Source organism: Oryctolagus cuniculus, chromosome 7, assembly GCF_051225735.1.
Source record: "Oryctolagus cuniculus isolate XC-2025 breed Fujian yellow rabbit chromosome 7, ASM5122573v1, whole genome shotgun sequence".
NCBI lineage: Eukaryota > Metazoa > Chordata > Mammalia > Lagomorpha > Leporidae > Oryctolagus > Oryctolagus cuniculus.
In genome coordinates this window covers 133,959,489-133,979,749 of record NC_142873.1, presented here as the reverse complement: position 1 = coordinate 133,979,749, position 20,261 = coordinate 133,959,489, and the positions used below count along the sequence as shown (strand labels likewise).

General features: G+C 56.6%; 1 protein-coding gene across 2 annotated transcripts; it reads right to left on the bottom strand.

The window, feature by feature from the left end:
• Window positions 1–6,456: 6,456 nt before the first annotated feature.
• HPCAL4 (hippocalcin like 4) lies at window positions 6,457–18,452 on the bottom strand. 2 transcript variants are annotated; one of them, XM_008265519.5, is made up of 4 exons: window positions 18,322–18,452; window positions 12,871–13,040; window positions 12,543–12,758; window positions 6,457–10,460 (listed from the first exon to the last, which is right to left on the bottom strand). In XM_008265519.5, exons 2-4 carry the CDS (start codon window positions 13,030–13,032, stop codon window positions 10,263–10,265), a joined length of 576 nt encoding a protein of 191 aa, XP_008263741.1. In that variant the 5' UTR covers window positions 13,033–13,040; window positions 18,322–18,452; the 3' UTR covers window positions 6,457–10,262. The 2 variants fall into 2 exon arrangements, with proteins under 2 accessions (XP_008263741.1, XP_069934804.1); XM_070078703.2 differs by lacking the exon at window positions 18,322–18,452 and adding an exon at window positions 16,746–16,857.
• Window positions 18,453–20,261: the final 1,809 nt, after the last annotated feature.

Here is a 20,261-nt window from a genome sequence, read left to right as displayed (position 1 = left end):
AGTAGCTGGAAAGGCCATGTAGGGAGACAGAGTGGCTCAGGAGCATGAGACAGCAGGTGGAAAGGAACTCAGGTTCCTGTGCGACCATCAGCACAAATTGGCAGTCACAGGAGTGAGGCCATTGTGGCTTCCCCTAGCTCCCATATGCAACTGTGTGAGTGGCTCCAGCCAACACCACATTAGGTGGTAAAACCTAAACCTTGAGCTGACCCCAGGCAACTCAGAACCGTGGTCAATTGTGATAAAAACGGAGTTTGGGCTGGCGCTGCGGCTCAACAGGCTAATCCTCCGCCTTGCGGCGCCGGCACACCAGGTTCTAGTCCCGGTCAGGGCACCGGATTCTGTCCCGGTTGCCCCTCTTCCAGGCCAGCTCTCTACTGTGGCCCGGGAGTGCAGTGGAGGATGGCCCAAGAACTTGGGCCCTGCACCCCATGGGAGAGCTGTGATATGTGGCCTGAAGCTGGGAGTGGGTAGAAAGTGTCCAGGAGCAGATAGCGCTGGGAAGACGGGCAGAGGGCAGGGGAGGCCCCCTGTGTGACCCTGCTGCCCCAGGAGGGGACGGCCTCTGGTGCTGACGGTTTCCCAAGTCCCCACTGGAGGCCTGGCTAGAATGCCATCTCTATATTTTCATAAAATTCTCTGCATTGGGCTGGTGCATGGTGTTGTGGGTAAAGATACCAACTGTGGTGCCGGCATCCCACATGGGCCCTGGTTCGAGTCCCAGCTGCTCCACTTCCGATCCGGCTCCCTGCTAATGAGTCTGGGAAAGCCACAGAAGGTGGCCTGTCCTTGGGCCCCTGCACCCACGTAGGAAACCCAAAAGAAGATCCTGGCTCCTGGCTTTGGATCAGCCCAGCCCTGGCCACTATGGCCATTTGAGGAATGAAGCACCAAATGGAAGATCTCTCTCTCTCTCTCTCTCTCTCTCTCTCTCTGCCTCTCCCTCTCTGTAACTCAGCCTTTCAAATAAATAAATAAACCCTTAAAGAAAAAAAAAAGATTCTCTGCACTGCTTCCAAAAGTGCCCCCAAAGAGTTGGTGGCCTTGGTTTTGCTTGACTAAGCCACCTGTCCACACTCTTCTGATAACAAGCCCTACTTCCACAACTCACTGGCCAAAGAGCAAGCAAGTGATTGAGACCTGAGCAATTGTAGAATCCTATTTCTCTGGACACAGTGATTGGTCCAGGGACCAGTAGTACATGTGATCCCCTCTGGGCCACACTGCAGCACTTGTATACTGTCATGTGCTGCATAGTGACATCATGGCCAACAACAGACTTCCTGTGTTACAGTGGTCCCATGTACAAAACAACCTAGTGACAATTTTTTAAAAAGATTTATTTTTTATTTATTTGAAAGGCAGAGTTAGAGAAAGAGGAGGAGAGACAAAGAGAGAGAGAAATCTTCCATATGCTGGTTCATTCCCCAAATGGCCACAACAGCCAGGGACGGGCCAATCAGAAGCCAGCAGCCAGGAGCTTCTTCCGGGTCTCCCACATTGGAGCAGGAATCTAAGCACTTGGGCCATCTTCCGCTGTTTTCCCAGGCACATTAGCAGGGAGCTGGATTGGAAGTGGAGTAGCCGGGTCCCAAACCGGCACCCATATGGGCTGCTGGTGGTGCAGGCAGAGGCTTAGCCCACCGTGCCACTATGCCAGCCCCTTGTGTTATAATCACCTCCAGTATCCAGCATCAGAGCTTACTGGACAGCAGTGCAGGTGTGTGGTGGGTGGGTGTGAGTACACGCCACATGATTCACACAGTGGTGACAGAGATCACCTCAACATGCGTTGTGAAGTGACACGTGACAGTACAGGGATGCTGGGGCACTGGGCTCTTCTTTCTCTGGGGTTATTATTTTGAGATGAAAAGAGATGGACATGCATCTTTTCCTGTGCGGGTGACAGAACACAGAAGCCCATCTGGGAGACAGTGGGGTCACCGAGAGAGAAAAGCAGAGACCGAGAGGGAGAGAGGGTGCAGCACTGGGCTGCCAGGCCCAGCCTGAAATGCCTCCAGGCCTCCTTTCAGCTTAAGCTTGCTGGGGTTGGGGCCACCCAAAGTCCCGACTCACCATCTCCCTCTCCCCACACAGCCCTGGGCTGGCCTGTTCTTTGCCATCAGAGGATCCCGCCCAGACTCAGCTCAGTCCCTTTAAGAACTTTCCCTAGACCCTTTAGGGAAGGGTGGTTAGAGAACTGGATCCCCGGCTGCCCTTCCAAACGCCTGTGGCCACGTCTCTGGCTGGCTGGGTGCAGGGATTCCCTGGCTCTGCATTCCTGAAGCCCAGCCAGCGTTTTCCCTCTGGGCCCAGCTCTTCTTCAGATGAATCAGCCCGGAACAGACCTCTCGGAGGCCAGGGCCGCGCCTCTCGAACCGCTCCCCTGGCAGCCCAGCAAGGCACCAGGCAGATGCCCCTTCCTCCTTAAAGTCATCAGTCCCCCTTCACCCCGTACCTACTACCCCTCCCACCAGGCCAGACCTTTCCTTTCAAGGTCTGTTATCTGCTTATTCATATTCTGATTTGTCTTCACACCCATGGCTGAGAAAGCACAAGAACCAATGGCCTCGATGTTAGAAGACATGAGTTCAAGTCCCAGGTTTACCACTCTCTGAGCCTGGGCTTTCTTGTCTCCAAACACATGAAGAGGGGTGAGCAGTTGGTGCAGTGGTTATGACATCGGTTGGGATGCCCAGCATATCAGAGTGCCTAGGTTCGAGTCCCGCTCTGCTCCTGACTCCAGCTTCCAGCTAATGTGTATCCTGGGAGGCAGCAGGTGATGGCCCGAGTAGCTGGGTCCCAGCCACCCATGTGGGAGACCTGGGCTGAGTTCTGGGCTCTTGGCTTCAGTTGCAGGCAAGGGTATGAACCAGCATAAGGGAGTTTTTTCTGTGGTCTGTATCTGTCTCTCTCTCTCTCTCTCTCTCTCTCTCTTTTTTTTTTTTTTTTTTGACAGTGAGAGAGAGAGAGAGAGAAAGGTCTTCCTTCCGTTGGTTCACCACCCCCCCCCCAAATGGCCACTACAGCCGGAGCTACGCCGATTCAAAGCCAGGAGCCAGGTGCTTCCTCCTGGTCTCCCGTGCAAGTGCAGGGACCCAAGCACTTGGGCCATCCTCCACTGCCTTCCCGGGCCACAGCAGAAAGCTGGACTTGGGACTAGAACCTGGAGCCCATGTGGGATGCTGGCACCTCAGGTGGAGGATTAACCAAGTGAGCCAAGGCGCTGGCCTTCTGTCTCTATTTCTATCTCTTGGTCTCTCTGCCTTTCAAATAAAAATAAATAGTTTTTGAGAGTGCATTATTTTGAAACCCTGGAGCCTTCCCCTGCACTCGGCTGAAAGAATCACACGGGTGGTTGTGGGCTGTGATGGGGCCCTGTGCACACGAGGCCCCTGCTAGAGGGTCGGGAGGGCTTCCAAGAGGAAGGGATGCTGGAGACGGGAATGAGAGGCCCAGGGAGGGGCAATGACTTGAGCATAAGCATAGAAGACTGGGATACTCCTGGGAAATCTAGGGCGTGGTTCAGGGGCTCAAGTACAGGTACAGGAAGGGGAAGTCAGAGGAAGAACAAGGTTTCTGAGGCCAGGCATGCAGGGACTTGGGGCATTGCCACAGTGAGGGGAGGGGGATCACAGTGAGGGGAGGGGGGAGCATAGTGAGGGGAGGAGGGATCACAGTGAGGGGAGGAGGATCACAGTGAGGGGAGGGGGGAGCACAGTGAGGGGAGGGGGATCACAGTGAGGGGAGGGGGGAGCATAGTGAGGGGAGGAGGGAGCACAGTGAGGGGAGGAGGATCACAGTGAGGGGAGGGGGGAGCACAGTGAGGGGAGGGGGAGCACAGTGAGGGGAGGGGGGAGCACAGTGAGGGGAGGGGACCAGTGAGGGAGGGGTCACAGTGAGGAGGGGACACAGTGAGGGGAGGGGGGAGCACAGTGAGGGGAGGGGGGAGCACAGTAAGGGAAGGGGGATCACAGTGAGGGGAGGGGGCCAGTGAGGGGACAGGGGAGCACAGTGAGGGGAGGGGACCAGTGAGGGAGGGGTCACAGTGAGGAGGGGACACAGTGAAGGGAGGGGGGAGCACAGTGAGGGGAGGGGGGAGCACAGTAAGGGGAGGGGGATCACAGTGAGGGGAGGGGGCCAGTGAGGGGAGGGGGGAGCACAGTGAGGGGAGGGGGTAGCACAGTGAGGGGAGGGGGTAGCACAGTGAGGGGAGGGGACCAGTGAGGGAGGGGTCACAGTGAGGAGGGGACACAGTGAGGGGAGGGGGGAGCACAGTGAGGGGAGAAGACCAGTGAGGGGAGGGGGGAGCACAGTGAGGGGAGGGGGAGCACAGTGAGGGGAGGGGACCAGTGAGGGAGGGGTCACAGTGAGGAGGGGACACAGTGAGGGGAGGGGGGAGCACAGTGAGGGGAGAAGACCAGTGAGGGGAGGGGGGAGCACAGTGAGGGGAGGGGGAGCACAGTGAGGGGAGGGGGGAGCACAGTGAAGGGAGGAGGATCACAGTGAGGGGAGGAGGGAGAACAGTGAGGGGAGGGGGGAGCACAGTGAGGGGAGGGGACCAGTGAGGGGAGGGGTCACAGTGAGGAGGGGACACAGTGAGGAGAGGAGGGAGCACAGTGAGGGGAGGCGGAGCACAGTGAGGGGAGGGGGGAGCACAGTGAGGGGAGGGGGGAGCACAGTAAGGGAAGGGGGATCACAGTGAGGGGAGGGGGCCAGTGAGGGGACAGGAGAGCACAGTGAGGGGAGGGGACCAGTGAGGGAGGGGTCACAGTGAGGAGGGGACACAGTGAGGGGAGGGGGGAGCACAGTGAGGGGAGGGGGGAGCACAGTAAGGGGAGGGGGATCACAGTGAGGGGAGGGGGCCAGTGAGGGGAGGGGGGAGCACAGTGAGGGGAGGAGGACAGTGAAGGGAGGGGTAGCACAGTGAGGGGAGGGGGGAGCACAGTGAGAGGAGGGGGGAGCACAGTGAGGGGAGGGGGATCACAGTGAGGGGAGGGGACCAGTGAGGGAGGGGTCACAGTGAGGAGGGGACACAGTGAGGGGAGGGGGTGGTTGAAAAGCTGACATGGTCAGCCCTGTGCTTTAGGAAGGTCACTCTTGGTGGCTGCAAGGTTGGGGAGAGAAAGAAAGAATACCGGGCAGGTGGCCCCACCTGGAGAGAGAGATTATGAGGGCCCGAGTGGGGAGTGCTGAGAGAAGGAAACTGAGGACCTGAGCACCCCAAGGCAGGCAGGGCACAGGGCCCCCACCCCGGTGTGCCTTCAGCTGGGAGCAGCAGCCCCAGGCTCTCAGCTTCTGCGTCACCTCCTTAGGCTCCTGGTTCCCCCCGGGCCAGGTCAGCCTCCTTCCTGGGACCTGACTGCTTCCTGCCGGGGAAGCTGCCCCCGAGTGTCCTTGAGGAAACCCTTGCAACAGCAGCTGAGCCTCGCAGGAGGCAGCAGGCACCTCCAGCTGCCACTGCCTCCCAACTGCTGTAGGGGACGGCGCCTGTTCTCAGAGGACGGTGTTACCACCTCTCCCTGCCCTAGGCTGGGGTCAGGAAAGGGGGTCTCAGGGCTCCAGGCCTGGCCCCTGGGACTGGTGAAATGGGTTATGCACCACACAAGGATCCCTGAGCAGGACAGGTGGGGGCTGAATCCAGTGCATGTTCACTGGCCTGAGATGGCAGTATGCGTCCAGAATAAGGATATCTTTTTTTTTTTTTTTTTCCAGATTAGTTCACTGCTGCTTACATACTTTTGAGGTCACTCTAGTTCCTAACTGTATGAGAGACCCCTCATGGACTCATTGTGACCCTGGCTCTTGGTCTTTCTTTCCACTGTCATGTCATGGATAGTGGTGCCTTCCACTGGTCACAGGGAGAAACTGAGTCTTAGCAGGGAGGCTGTTAGCTTCCTTTGCTGGGGGGGACTGCTCTGCTCACAGACCCCAGAGAGCAGGGTGCAGTGTGGCCATGGATAATTGGACTACGGGAGGATGCCTGACCTCAGGGGTACCACTGAAAGCTAAGCCAAACCCATCAGATCCTTTTGCTTGAGAACTGGAACTGAGACCCAGAGTGGAGGGTTGTCAGGCACAGAGTGGGAGGCACAGCCACTTTGTGCAGGGAAACCAAGAAATTTTGAAGAGAAGCCAAGGAAAAGGGCACAGTCGCAAATACTGCCCAGTGCACGAGAGCCCGGGAGGCCCTGAGATGAGAAGGGGGAAGCCCAGTTGCCAGTTCCAGTTCTCTGAAGGCCCACGTAGCCTTTGATTTTCCATCTTCAGGGCCCCTTGTCATCTGACTCTCCCTTTCTTGGAACCAGCTCAAGTGGGTTCCTGTGCCATATAACCAGAGTTCTGGCTAGAACCGGATCCTGGGCCCCAGGAAGGCTCTGAGGCACCCCCACCAGCCTCTTCTCTCCCTTTCCCTTCACCTCTGCCCTATCCCATGATAGGAAGCAGGAGCCCCTAGCGCAGTCACACCTTTTATTCATTGTCAGTGGGGAAAGAAACACACCACACAGCACAGCGTGAACAGTGAGGACAGTCACTGTGGGCACAGCCACAATAGCACATCTGGAGGGGAGAGGGGGCTACACTGGGGAACTGGGGCCCCCCTCTGCCTCCCAGCCCCGTTGTGTCCCAAGGCCTCCTTGTACCTGCTGCCTTGAGACTCCACTGAGCAGGAAGGGCCATCGACCCCGGGAGGCTCGGTTCTGCCCCTACCCTCCGGCAAAAGTAAAAGAAAGAAAACCCTACACTTTTCTGGGACCTTTACTTGTAGGATTCAAATTATTTCTTTCTTCAAAAATGATGAATAAAACATGTAAGAAATGTATTCTTACCTCCACAGTGATCTCTAAAGTCAACACAAAGCCTCACCCAGGGTGGACCTTCAGGAAATATTTGTTGCTTTAATGAATTTTTGTGTAAAAATATGTACAGTGTCAGCTTAATACCCTGCCTAGAAATCCCAGCTGCTTCTCTTTTCCTCTCTTTTTCCTTTCTTCTCCCCACCCTATATCTTACCTTCTCTCTCTCTCTCTCTCTCTCTCTCTCTCTCTCTGCAGCAAGATGAGGGTCTGCCATTGCCAGGAAAAAAACTAATTTAGTTCCTTTGCTTATGAACTCATTTCTCCTTAACTTTTACTTAATGGTAAGTTGGGAGTGGGCATGTTAAAGAGCCCTGGCTATGATTTCTAGAGACAGCAAGTAAGGGGCTCATGATGGAGCCCAAAAGGATGAATGGAGACAGAATATGTGAGAAGGCAGATTCTGAGACCTTGCCATTCAGAGTTCCTCTAATACATGCAATTTGAGAGGGGAATTTTGATATATTAAGATTTTAACTGTCTGGATATTTTTGTGTCTGTGCAAGTCATATGCAAATCTCTGTTAAACTTGTGCTATGTGGCAAGACTTTCTCAGCTGAGGCTGGAATGTGAGACATGTGTCTCTTCTCAAGGCAGGTCCAGGGCTCTACCACTGGAGCTCTTGGGTGCACAATCCTCAGGACACCCTGGAGCATGTGGGAGCAAGGCTGGCCCACCTGAAGCTCCACGCATCAGAAAGATAGTGGTCCTAGATCGTGGTCTGGCATTGTGTGTGTTCATACTACTGGGCTATCTGTGAACACTTGCCCTGACCAGCAGATATCACCCATGGTTATATGTCCAGTAACATGGAGTGATCACACATCCCCTCATGGGAAAGACTTGCCTGCCCAGCTTGGAAAAAAAAACTGTTCTCTTATGGAGGAAGATGCTTCCAGGGTGCTGAGTCAGATGCCATCCCCAAAACCACCTTAGCATGTTAGCAGAGATGCCCAGAAGCAGAAACAAAATTCTTGGAAATATCTTGGGAAACAGGAAAATGTGAGAACTTCAACCAAGTTGAAGTTCCTTTTGGTTCCTTTTGGAAGGCGGTAGCCGCAAAAACTTCTGAGCAGAAAGCATACTAAAGTGAAAGCAACCTGGCTTGCCCCACAGACAACCTCCATACAACACAGAGTCAGAGAAATGAGCAGGGAGGAGAAGGGAAGAAACTGTCTGAGCCTGGTGTCACCTCTTACACAAAAAACTCCCCCTCTCTGAACCTTGGCTTCCAAGTTCCAAGAAAAGGGACAAAAACCCCCACCTTCCTGGGCTGCAAGGATGCAATGGAATGGGGTATAGGGGAGCCTTTGGAAGCCATGGAATTCTGTGTGACTGTGAGCAAAGCTAGATTCAATCTTTTGGAGGGAAGGAACCCCACTTTTGGGAAAATGTCTTCCGCTAGAAGATTCAAGTCCCGAGCTGAGCCCAGCTGCTGAACATTTATGTCTGTGGTGCTGACTGACAGCACAAGACACACCTAATAGCCAGCTTTGGAGAGCAACAGAACATTCCTTGAGGCTTTACTGGATAAATACCTGCTAGCTACTGTCTGAGGGTGTCAACTCCCCAGTGTCACCATGTTGGTGACACAAGCAGGACAGAAAGAGTGGCAACCTAGTGGTCTTGGTACCTCAAGGTCCAATGCAGCATCCCCAAGACTTTCCACCTGCAGAGAAGCAGGACTGGTGAGCACTCAGTAGTGAGGAGTACACTGAGTCTCTCTCCCGCAGATGCAGTCCCTGCCTCCCTGTACCCCACGTCAGCAATCACTCCTTCCTCCCACCCTGGGCTGCCAGCACCTGTGTGTTTTCACCCGCAGTTCAAGAGGAAGTCAACTGTCACGGCACATCAAAGCTAATTTCTGATCACAAGTACAGGAGAAAGTGAAGTGAAAGACTTGCTGAAGAGGCAAAATGACTTTTTCTGGCAGTCAAAGCATGCAGATGTATGGCTCACGGATGCAAAACTGGAAAGCGAAGCCAGCACATTTGGAAGATGATGAGTTACCTGGCAGATGTAGGATGGGGGTTAGAAAAAGCCTTTCAAATGGAGCATGCCCAGCCCATTTTTAGGTATTTGGTCCATAAATGCAGCCTGGGAGCCTTGACCGGTGCCTAGGTGGTCCTTGACCTCTACCTCTTTCTGCATCTGTAGTAGTGAAAGAACAAGCTCATTCCTGAAATGCAACCAAACCCAGAAGTGAAGCACCGAGACCCGGGCCACGCATTTGTCTCACTCTTGGCAAACCTTGCTTTTCCTGTTCCTGAAGTCAGCACCCGACCAGAGTAAGTGTGTGATAGAGGGTCCCTTGTGGACTTGGCAAAGGTGATAAAAAGGAAGCAGAAGCAGCACAAAGCTGCTGATGGTGACAGCTCAGGGCTTTGCCTGACAAGAGAAAGCATTTTCTGGTGAGTTTGATAGTATTTCCTTCTGTTTTCTCAGGTTTCCCCCCACGATTATAATTTTCTACATTTATTTAATCATTTTATAAGAAACCAAATAATATAGAGTATATTTTAACATCCTAAACTCATAAAATGACTTTAGCTCTTTTAAAGGGTAATAAAAAAATAACTATTATGTAAATTTTCATTTTTCTTAAAATGTCCACTCAGATTTCTCCTGAACTTGCCAACACTTTTCTGGCCCTCTTTTGCAGCTTTGTGTGGAGCTGAGCTGGAAGATTTGAAGTTCCTCTCAAACTCGCCAGCCTCTGCATGCCCTCGGCTCTGCTGTGCTCGCCATCCCACCATCGCTGCGGGAGACTCTGATCACCGGAAGTCCACCTCTGGAGCCTCCTGGGGGCCAGGACTGCGTCAGGTAAACTGCCATTATCCTTAGCACCTGGAGGTGCCTGGCACTGAGCAAGTGCTCAAGAAACTTTAGCTGAAGAAAGAACTGAAGAGCTGCTCCAAAGGCTGGGGCCAGAGGGGCCAGGCAGCATTGAGAGAGCAGGACACAGACCACCATCGAGGGTTCTGGGTCCCCAGGAAAGGACACACCCAATCTGACTCTTGGAGTGGGGCCTGCGAGACCACATTCTACAAAGCATATCCCAGGAACAGCAGAATCTCAAAGCAGGACCCCAGTCCCCCTCCCTAACCCTGCCTCTTGGGGCAAAAGCCAAGCCCCCTTGCCCAAGGGATGTTGGTTCTGGGCCAAGGCTGGGGGGTGGGGATAAATGACAGGACACCTGAGGCCCTGTCTGCTTTTTAGCACGGCGACGTGGGCCCCCAAGGATCTTTTGACTGAGGGGAAGGAGGGCTTGGGCAGAGAGGAGGGAGTGGGCCAGAGAGTGAGGCTGGAGTGCCCCTCCCCCAGGGTAAGGACCAGCCAGAGAGGTCATCAGGTAGGGAGGCGGCCATGCCCCCCACGGCCAGGGGCCCTGCCCCTCACCAGCCTCTACTTCTGCATGTCGCACTGCAGCAGCAGCACAATGGACGGGTCGCTCTTGGCTGCCTCCTTGAACTCCTCCAGGGTAATCTGGTCGTCCTTATCCTGGTCCATCTTCTTGAAGATCTTGTCCACGCGCTGCTGGGGTGTGAGCCCGTCCTGGTTCATGCGCATCATGATCACAGTGCCCACCATCTTGTAGATAGCCTGGTGGGGTGAGGAGAGAGGTGGGTGTGCCCACAAGGGGTGTTGAGGATTGGGAGGTGAATGAGAGGGAGCAGGGCAGGGCGGGGAGAGCACTGGGGGAAGGTGAGGATACCGGGCGGTAATTAAGGCTGGATATCTGGGACTGGCATTCAGCCTAGCAAGTAAAACCCTGCTGGCAATGCCTGCTTCCCACATGGCAGTGTCTGAGTGTGAGTCCCAGTCTTGCTCCTGATCCCAGCTTTCTGCTTATGCGTGCCTTAGAAGGTAACTGCTCAAGTACTTGGGTCCTTGTCACCCATGAGGGAGACCTGGATTGAATTCCCAGCTCCTGGTTTTGGCCTGGCTGTGCCCTGGCTTCTTCTGGGTCTCCCACATGGGTGCAGGGGCCCAAGCACTTTGGCCATCTTCTACTGCTTCCCCAGGTGCATCAGCAGGGAGCTGGATCGGAAGTGGAGAGTGAAGCACCCAGGACAGTCGAATCGGCACCTATATGGGATGCCGGCTCTGCAGGCAATAGCTTTACCCGCTACGCCACAGCACCAGCCCGGATACAATTCTTGACTCTGCTCCCCATCACACTCTACATGCAACCATTCAGCAAATCTTGCTGGCTCTAATTTTTCAATGGATTCCAAACCAACCACTTCCTACTGTTTCCACTATACCTCTGAGATTGTAGCCCCCCACCAGCTCGTGACTGACTATCTGGACATCTCCTAACTGGTCATTCTGCTTCTGCTGCTCTCTCCCTTCCCCTCCCCCATCATCTAGAGCCATCACTGAAGAGCTCCCCACGTCACTCGGAACAAATTCAAAGTCTCCACCTGGTCCACAAGATGCACAGAGATTGGGTTCCTGGCTCCCCATCTCCTCACCTTTCCTATCGCTGTCCCCTCACTCACTTCTCTCCAACCACCTTGGCCTCCCAGCCCCTCTCTGCACAATACAAACACAGTCCACCCTAAGTCTGTTGGCCCCTCATCACAGAAGGCCCTCCCCCCACCCCACGCAGGGGTCAGCTGCTCTACACTCTTTTCACCTTATGTAGAATAACTTCTGCACCATTCTCTTTCTTTTGCATGGCTTATCTCCTTTTTTAATTTTATTTTTTTATTTTTTTATTTTTGACAGGCAGAGTGGACAGTGAGAGAGAGAGACAGAGAGAAAGGTCTTCCTTTGCCGTTGGTTCACCCTCCAATGGCCGCCGCGGCCGGCGCGCTACGGCCGGCGCGCTGCGGCCGGCGCACCGCGCTGATCCGATGGCAGGAGCCAGGAGCCAGGTGCTTTTCCTGGTCTCCCATGGGGTGCAGGGCCCAAGCACCTGGGCCATCCTCCACTGCACTCCCGGGCCACAGCAGAGGGCTGGCTTGGAAGAGGGACAACCGGGACAGAATCCGGCGCCCCGACCGGGACTAGAACCCGGTGTGCCGGCGCCGCTAGGCGGAGGATTAAGCTTATCTCCTCCCTAGCACTGACTGGCTGAAATGGCATAGGCTTATTGATGGTAAATTTCTCACTAGAGGGTGGGCACTCAGCACAGCAGCTATGATTCCCCTTGGGACCCCTGCTTCCCACATTGGAGTGCCTGGGTTAGAGTCCTGGATGCATTCCTGATTTCAGCTTCCTGGTAGTGTGTATTCCTGGAGGCAGCAGACAACAGCTCAAGTAGTTAGGCTCATGTGGGAGACCCGGATGGAGTTCCCAGCTCCTGGCTTTGGTATTTGGGGAATGAACCAGCAGATGGCAGATCTCTCTCTCTCTCTCTCTCTCTCTCTCTCTCTCTCTCTCTTTCACTAGAAAGAATGTCCCATGAAAGCAGGAACAGTGACTGGCAGGTGTCAGGCGCTGGACACCTCCTCATTGGATGAATACTTTGACGCTGGAGTCAGACTCCCTGGATTGAATCACAAACCACCACTTGCTACCGTTTCCCCATTCATAAAATGAGGTTTCTGACGGTACCCACCCCAGGGGGTAAAACCCTGGGGCCGGGCTGAGGGGTGGGGCGCTGGGGAGCAGCGAGAAGCTCCCGAGCTGACAGGAGGGTGGCTGGAGAGGTGAAGGCAGCCCGCCCGCGCGCACCTCGATGATCTCCAGCATCTCAAGGCGGGTGATGCGCCCGTCGCCGTCCAGGTCGTACATCTCAAAGGCCCAGTTGAGTTTCTGCTCGAAGCTGCCGCGGGAGGTGACCGAAAGGGCGCAGATGAACTCCCGGAAGTCGATGGTGCCGTCGCCGTTCTTGTCAAAGGTGCGGAACGCGTGTTGCGCGAACTTGGAGGCGTCGCCGTAGGGGAAGAACTGCGCGGGCAGAAGCGGGAGGTTGGGGCGCGGCCGGCCTTGCCCTGCCGCGCTTCCGCCCGCCAAGCCCGCGCTGCTCGGGGTCCCGCCCTGCCCTCCCGGCCCCGGCCACCTTGATGTAGAGCTGCTGGAACTCCTCCAGGTTGAGGATGCCGCTGGGGCAGTCCTTCAGGAAGCCCTTGTACCACTGCTTCAGCTCCTGTTCGCTGAACTCCGTGTTCTGAACCAGGTCGTCCAGCACCTCGGGGGCCAGCTTGCTGTTGGTCTTCCCCATGGCGGGGCCTGGGGGAGAGAGGGCTGCTTCGGACCTGGCCCAGAGGCCAAGTCCCCTTCCCGCAAGGAGCCGGACCTGCTCTCCCCCAGGGTCCCTCCTGGGCACAGGTGCCCCTCGTGTCACCACCTTCCTCCAGCCGGGGCTCCATCCTTTGCCTCGCTGCGTCCACAGGAGATTGCCCCCAACACATCTGGTTCCCCTTCCTCTCACAGCCCTGCCTCCTCTCCCTCTCCCTCCTCATAGCAGGTCTCCCCTCCTGGCCCTTGGGATCTCCCGCCTTCCAGGGCTCCACTCTCCCAGCTGATCTGGGCTGCAGCTGGCCGCCACCTCCAGCCCCTCCTCTCCTGGGCACACCTGCCACTCCCCACACTGGGGGAACGAAGCTGCGGCTCCTCTCCTGGCTGTGCAGGGCCGGCTGCAATCAGCCCCCTCCCCCCAAAGCAAGCTCCTCTCCTACCAGGGATCGGAGGCCATTTCCTTCTGTGTCTCCCTGTCACCATCTCCCGAGATGTTCCTGAAGGCATTTCTGAGCCCTCCCCCACCCCTTCACCCTCCCCAGCAGCAGGAAGTCTCTCTCCCTCCTTCCTCTGTACACACAGAAACCCCAGCCTGTGGCACTGATGACCTGATTACATCCTGCTTTTCATTAATCCATTCATTCCCTGAGCATGTATTGAGGCTGACTGTGTGCTAGGCCCTGGGCCAGGGACAGAGATAAAGCAGACACAGCCACTCTTCTATATGAAGAGGTAGATGAGGGATTAGACAAGGCCTTCAATCCATGCCAAGGAGCCTGAACTTCACCTGTAGGGGACAGGGCTTTTCGAACAAGGCTTGCAGGGTGCTTACAATATGCTGAGTCCCCATCTAGGTGCTGGGGACCCAGAGGGAAGGCATGTGTTTTCAAATCTCTCCTCTGGCTGCAGTGTGCAAGATGAGCTGGGCTCACAGGCAGGTAGGTGGAGAGGGGGGAGGGGCCTGCCATACTGTTCAGGTGAGAGCTGATGGCGCTAGAATAGGGTTGTGGAGAAATGATTTAGAAATTGGGGAGAATGCGAGGGTACTGCAGAATGTGACGGCTGCTTGGTTGCAGGTGAGGGTGAGGGGGACAGAAGAGTGGAGGCAGATGCTCAGACTAGGGCGGAATGGAGGTACTGGTGCTGAGAAGCAGGCTTGGGGAACAGCAGGTCAGTCCCTGGCTGGAATAAGAGTCCCTCAAGTAGCCTGAGCCAGGAGAACTGTTTGCACACGGTGGTGCAGACCCTCCCCCAGAAGCATGGCCAGGCCTCAAATACTGAATGGCTACTCCTGTCTGACCTCCCTGGGAAGCATGTTCCTGTGGAGCCTAGGTTCCTCAGGGTGTGGCTTGGAAAACACCTCTGACCTGCCCAGAGTCTCTTTGGAAGGGGGCCAGTGCCCCACCCCAGGGTGGCCTGCCCTGAAGATACTCTGGAACAAAGGAAGTCCTTGGGCTGGCAGAGGAATTCCACTTCCGCTACCTGGCCCATGCCAGCGTGGCCTTGGGCTACGCCCTTAACAGCCAGGTTTGGGGCTGGTTTGTTCCATGCCTTATCTTTTGCTGGGAGACCTCAAGCTGTTTACAGGATATCTGTGGGGTTCAGACTGCTCCACTGAGCCATAGGAAGATCAAGGAGCAGCGAAAGTAGCAATAGACACCCCCCCCCAACTTCTGGGGGATGGCAAGGAGGGGCAGGCATGGATGTCTCTGGAACACCCATGGAAAGAGGCAGATTCCATCCCCAGCTACCCCCCTCCCTAAGTCCAAAAGATTTTGAAGGCTCAGGGTGTAGTCAAAGAAGCTGGAGAACTCGGAGGCAGAAGTGCCTGGTGGGGGAGGCAGAGCCTCTCTCCACTGTCTCCTGTGGGGTGTGCCTGAGTGCTGGGGCTGGGGCTGTGTGTGGGAAGGTGTTAATGCGTGAGGCTGCAAATCTGTCAGAGCACACATGTCTGTGTGTGTGTGTGACACAGTGTCTGTGTGGTCCTCACCTTCTGCCCCTTTTCTCCTCCCTGCCCACAATTCTGTCTCTTGGGGCCTTGCTTGTTCCCTGCCTATACCTGGTCCCTAGGCTCCTTTTTCATTTCTCTCCGTTCCCTATAAAGCTTGAGACCCTCAGAAGTCAAAGTTGGAAGTGAGCTTCTCCATTCTCTTAGTGACAACTGAAATTGAGAAGGAGGAAAGGGCTAGCTCAGAGCTGCCCAGCAGGTCAGCACAAGGCTCCAGATGAGCACTAGGGCTGAAGCCACTCATGTGCCTGGACTACCCTCTCTGAATCACGACTGCTTTTGTTCAGCACAGACCTTTTCCATCTCTACCTGCCTCCTTTTTGGCCTCAGTGGGACCATCTTGCCTGAGCTCTGGGCCACAGTTTCTGATACCCATGAGATGTCCACCTCTGGGGTGCCCAGTGGCACCTCTGAGACAATGTGTCCACAGCCAGACTCACCCTCAACTGAAGATGATCCATCTCTCTCCCCTCACCCCTTCCTTCTTGCTCTCCCGTCAGGGTTGGGAGGAAAACCCCATCTTAGTTGTCTTCGGTTTTCCCCTCTCTCCTTCCCCTAGATCTAGCTGGCTGCCACGTCCTATAGTCTCTTCTCTGGAAGTGCTTCACTGTGTCCAGAGCCAGGGTATCAGTCAAGGGGGCTGAAATCCACCTGGCACTGAGTTTGCCAAGCCAAGCCCAGGCTCATAGGGATTCACCTGCTTCGCGGAAGTTCCTTTCTTTGGATTCTTCTACTTTGAGGTAATGGCTCCCGACATGCTAGAGATACAATGATAAGCTACAGGTGACCATGGCCATGGGTCCCTGGGAACTCCAAAATCCTCTAGAATGTGGTCTCATATATCCACCTGTCTAGGCTCACCTCCCTCTGCTCCCTTGTCTGCTGTATATTCTTCTGGAACCAGGCTTCTCACAGCCAGAACTGACCTCATCTATGTGCTTAGCTGTTTTTCTCTCCTGTAACATATTTTCTTCTCTCCTGGACTGATGCAAGCTACAGTCAGCCTTGGGGGCCTGGCTGGAGCCCATTTCCTCAAGATCAGCCCTATCCAGCTTAAAGTGGGCTCTCAGCAGCATGGGCTCAGGGCTCCAGGCATGAATGGACCCTGTAAGGCCCTGGAGCCACTCACACATGCAAGCAGACTTTAGAGCTCTCTGACCCTCAGTTGGTACTCTAGGAGTACAGACTGCAGCCCGGTTTAGTGGAAGTCTTTGCCTCAGAAACCGACCGGAGCCAGAAAAAGCTCAATGGCAAGGAGCTTATCCTCCCCCGCCCCCCAAGCCCCTTCTGAGCAGCTTGGAAAGTGAGAAAAGTGCCTTTCCAATGGTTCCCGAGTCTGCCCTCTTGTAGCTCCCCAGTGCTGCCCTCTGTGCTGGCACAGAACCACCCTGCAGAGACCTAAAGGCAGTGCCTAGGACGCAGCGATGCTCAATGAATAGCTCTCAGTGGAGGATGTAAGAGGAACAGACCTTCTTCCTCCTTGGAACCTGTCAGGCTGTTTTGTTTATCTGTGTTCTCCAGCTGTCGCGCCCACTTCAGAGACAATGGAACCCAGAGCCAGAGAAAGGAAGGGTTCACCCAAGGCCAACTAGAGCCCATCAGCAACAAGGCAAAGGCCAGAGCCTGGCTCGGGGCATGGTCTGCTGGAGCCGTGGCCCTGCTGGACATGGGCAGCTTCCTCTGCTTACCTCTTGAGGGCTGTCCTCCAGCCGCCAAGGAGCCGGCACTGCCCCGTTCCCAAGGCCACAGCCCGTCTGTGTTCAGCGGCTTTTAGAGGGCTCGGGGTTGTGGGCTGTGGATGGGAAGGTGGCAGTGAAGGTAGGCGGGACTGGAGGAGGCAATAATCCCACACCCTCACCCAGCTCCGGAGGAGCTGGTGCTGAGGCAGTTGCCATGGTGACAACAGCTCCCTGGTCAGGAGATTTTCTCTTTCCTCTCCTTCGTTTGCTCTTCTCCGGGCAGCAGCAACGGCAGCAGTGGCCAGGTCTTCCTCTCCTTAATGAGAGGCAGGGGATGAAAAACAAAGGGTGGGCCCTGGTGTCCTCCTCCAATTTGGAGCTGCCCATGCCAGGGCGGGCTGGTGACCCAGGAGGGACTTCTTGGAGAAGGGGCTGGGAATGTGTGTGGGAGGGGGTGGCCTGTGCCTCGGCCTGGGTGAGAAGCAACGTTCCTTCAGCAGGGTCTGAAACCCCTCAGGCTGCCCCTCTGAAACGTCCTAATGGTTTGGGGTCTTGTTTTCCAAGATCAGCCTTAGACCCAGAGTGAATCAGTGTCAGGGGCCCATCCTCTGTCCTGTTCCCCATCCCCGTCCCACGAAGAATCAGAGAATAGACTTGGCCAAAGTCAGTCACTGAGGCAAAGGCAAGATTTGAACCCAACTCTTATACCCTTCAGGTTCTGGCCTTAGGGTCAGGAGTGACACAGTCCACATGGAGCTCTGGCACTGTCCCTGTGCAGCAGCAGGAGGATGGGAGCAGGTCAGCGGCCAGGTGCAGGAAGCCAGAGCCGAGAGGAATTAGAAAGATACCTGAGAGGCTGAAGGCGAGCAGTTGGTGCTTTGGCTGTGAGGTGTGGGAGGTGTGCAGGAGGTGTGGAGGCCGGGGCCTTGGCAGAGATGGACAGGGCATGGAGGCCTGCTGAGGCAGTGTCCCGGGCTCAGCCTCCAGCCAGGACCAGAGGCACATAGGGGGCCTCTGCCTAGCACTGGGGACCACTGTGGGGAGGTTGTTGAGAGTGTGAGGAGGAGGCCTGCTGACCTGGGTGAGGGGTTCTTCTCACCCTCAGGTGGGCTGTGAGCGCTGTCAGCCCAAGGGGTGACAAGTAGGGACTGGGTGTGGGCCAATGGGAGGAAGGAGTGGGCTCCCGGTGGCATGGAAGCTGTGTGTGTGGGGACCCCCAAGATGAAGTGCAGTGGGCTATCTGTGGTGATGTCAGGGTGCCCTGGGGCTGGGTGACTGGAGCCTCCCCAAGTCCTAGCAATGCCACAAGTGTGCATGTGTGTGTTTGTGTGTGTGTGTGCCCCAAAGCAAGAGTTGTTCTTACCTGGGCTGGGGGTTAAGGAGGCGGCTTTGCCTCCTTGCTGGGACCCATGGAGCCTGGGTTGAGATGAGGGTCCCTTGCCCAGGGGCGGGCCCTCTAGGTGCTGCCCCCTTTGGCGGAACCGGGTCCGGATGATGAATCAAGGGTCAGGGGATGGAGAGAGGAGGAGGAGGACACCAGGGCCCGACGACGTTGACCCCAAGGGCCCGGCCCCACCCGCGTTACCTGAGGCCGCTCGCCGGGTGGCTGATGGCTCGGCGGGCCGCGGGGGACGAGGCTGGCTGGCGGGCTGGCGGCGAGGCTCTCCGAGGTCCGCGCCGGAGCCGCCTCCCAGCTCTTGTATCACTATGTGCCTCTCGCAGGAGACACGATTTGCATAAGCCCCGCCCCACCACGGGAAGATCGGACGCGGATTGGCTCCGCTGGGCAGAGTGGCAGGCGGGGTTTCAGGTGGGGATGGGCGGCCGGAGAGGCCGGAGAGGCCGGAGAGGCCGAGCGGCGGGAGCGCGCCCCGCCCTCCCGCGCTGACCTTCCCGCAAGACCCGGGAAGGCGGAGGCTTATGCCCCAATCTATGCCCCCGCGCCGAGCCTCAGAGCCCGGGCCGTGGTGTGCGGTAAAAAGTGTCGACGGTTGAGCAAGTGGAGCCACAAAACAACCGCGCCGTTGCTATGGAAACGGGAGAACCACAGCGGAATCGCGAAGCCCTGGCGGCGGGTGGGGGTGGGAGAGGGGATGAGTCACAAGATGAGACCCCACCCCACCCCCATATCCTGCCCGAAGCTGGAAGGGGGCGACGGCTAGCGGCCGAGTGTTCGGGTGGGCGGTGCCGGGGAGGAGACCGGTGGTCAGCAGCTCCCGCCGCTGAGCCGAGGGGGCGCAGCGTGCGCGGCGTGGACACCGCGCCTGACTCCCGCTGGCCCCGCGTCTGGCGGGGGCTGTCTCCAGGCGCCCCGAGGCCCTCACCTGCGACCCCTGCCCTGACAGACCCTCCTTCTCGCGGGCTCTTCCCCAGCAGGCCCCCTCCGGCCACCCCCACGGACTCCTCCATTCCCCACCCTCCCGTCCTCCAGTCCTGTAGACGGAGCCGGTCCCCAGCCGCCGCCAGTCTCCGGCCTCGGATGTTGACACAAACCCGAGGCGGTTTACACTGAGCGGATCTGGAAGGTTTCAGGGCCCTGGGAACAACTCCTCCCCGCACTTGGGGGTCTCCCCAAAGCCCGGCCTGGCCCGGCAGCCCTGGATGCTCTGCGGTCTGAGCGCTCCGACGCGAGCAGGCGGTGGGAAGGGACCCTTTGAAGCCAAACTAGTGGTGACAGGGGAGCGGTTATCTCCTGGCTGGGCCACGTGCGGGGGTGGGACTTTCAGCGAGCTGTCAAAAGTGGGGCGGGGCGCCCGGGGATTGGTCAAATGGGAACGCGGATGCAGAAGTGCCTGAGCGGCGGGGCGGGGCGGTTTGATGGGGGATGGGGACGCACCTGCCGCGAGCGGAGCGAAGCTTCTGGGGCGGATCCCAGAAGCTCCGGACTAGGCTCGCTGAGGAGGAGCTGTCCCACTCTGCTGTGAGCCGGATTTGTAGTCCCGTTCTCCAGGCTGCAGGCCAGAGCTCCAGGGTAGGAGGCATATGCTTTGGTTGGTGACTTGTAAGGGACAGGTGTTTGAATGCCCGACCTGTTTCACTTGCCCGGGGCGCTTTCTCAGCTCTGGGTCCTGGAGACCCAGACGTGGGCAAGAACCAACCCTGCTTCCAGCCGACCATATTCCAAGGCATGAGGAAGTGGTATCCGAAACCTTGCAACGGCGTCCCATGTTTGCCTGTGATTCTGCATTGGACTATGAGCGAGACATTTAATCACCCTAGGCTCCAGCTCTGTAGAATGCTGGAGCTGGGAGAGGGGGCCCAGGAGAGCAGAGGGAGAAGGTCAACCGTGAAGATGAAGAGAGTCTGGCATCTTGGACAGAATGATGAGGGGATCAACCCGATGGCTCCACATAGACTCCCGGGTCCCTAACAACAGCTGGTATACAGCAGAGCTTTATTTTTGTGCCAGGCGCTATTCTAGCACTTTACCATAGTCCCTCCTTATCGGCAGCTTTGCGGTCCAGAGTTTCAGTTACCCATGGTCAACTGTGGTCTGAAAATGTTAAATGGAAAGTTCTAGACATA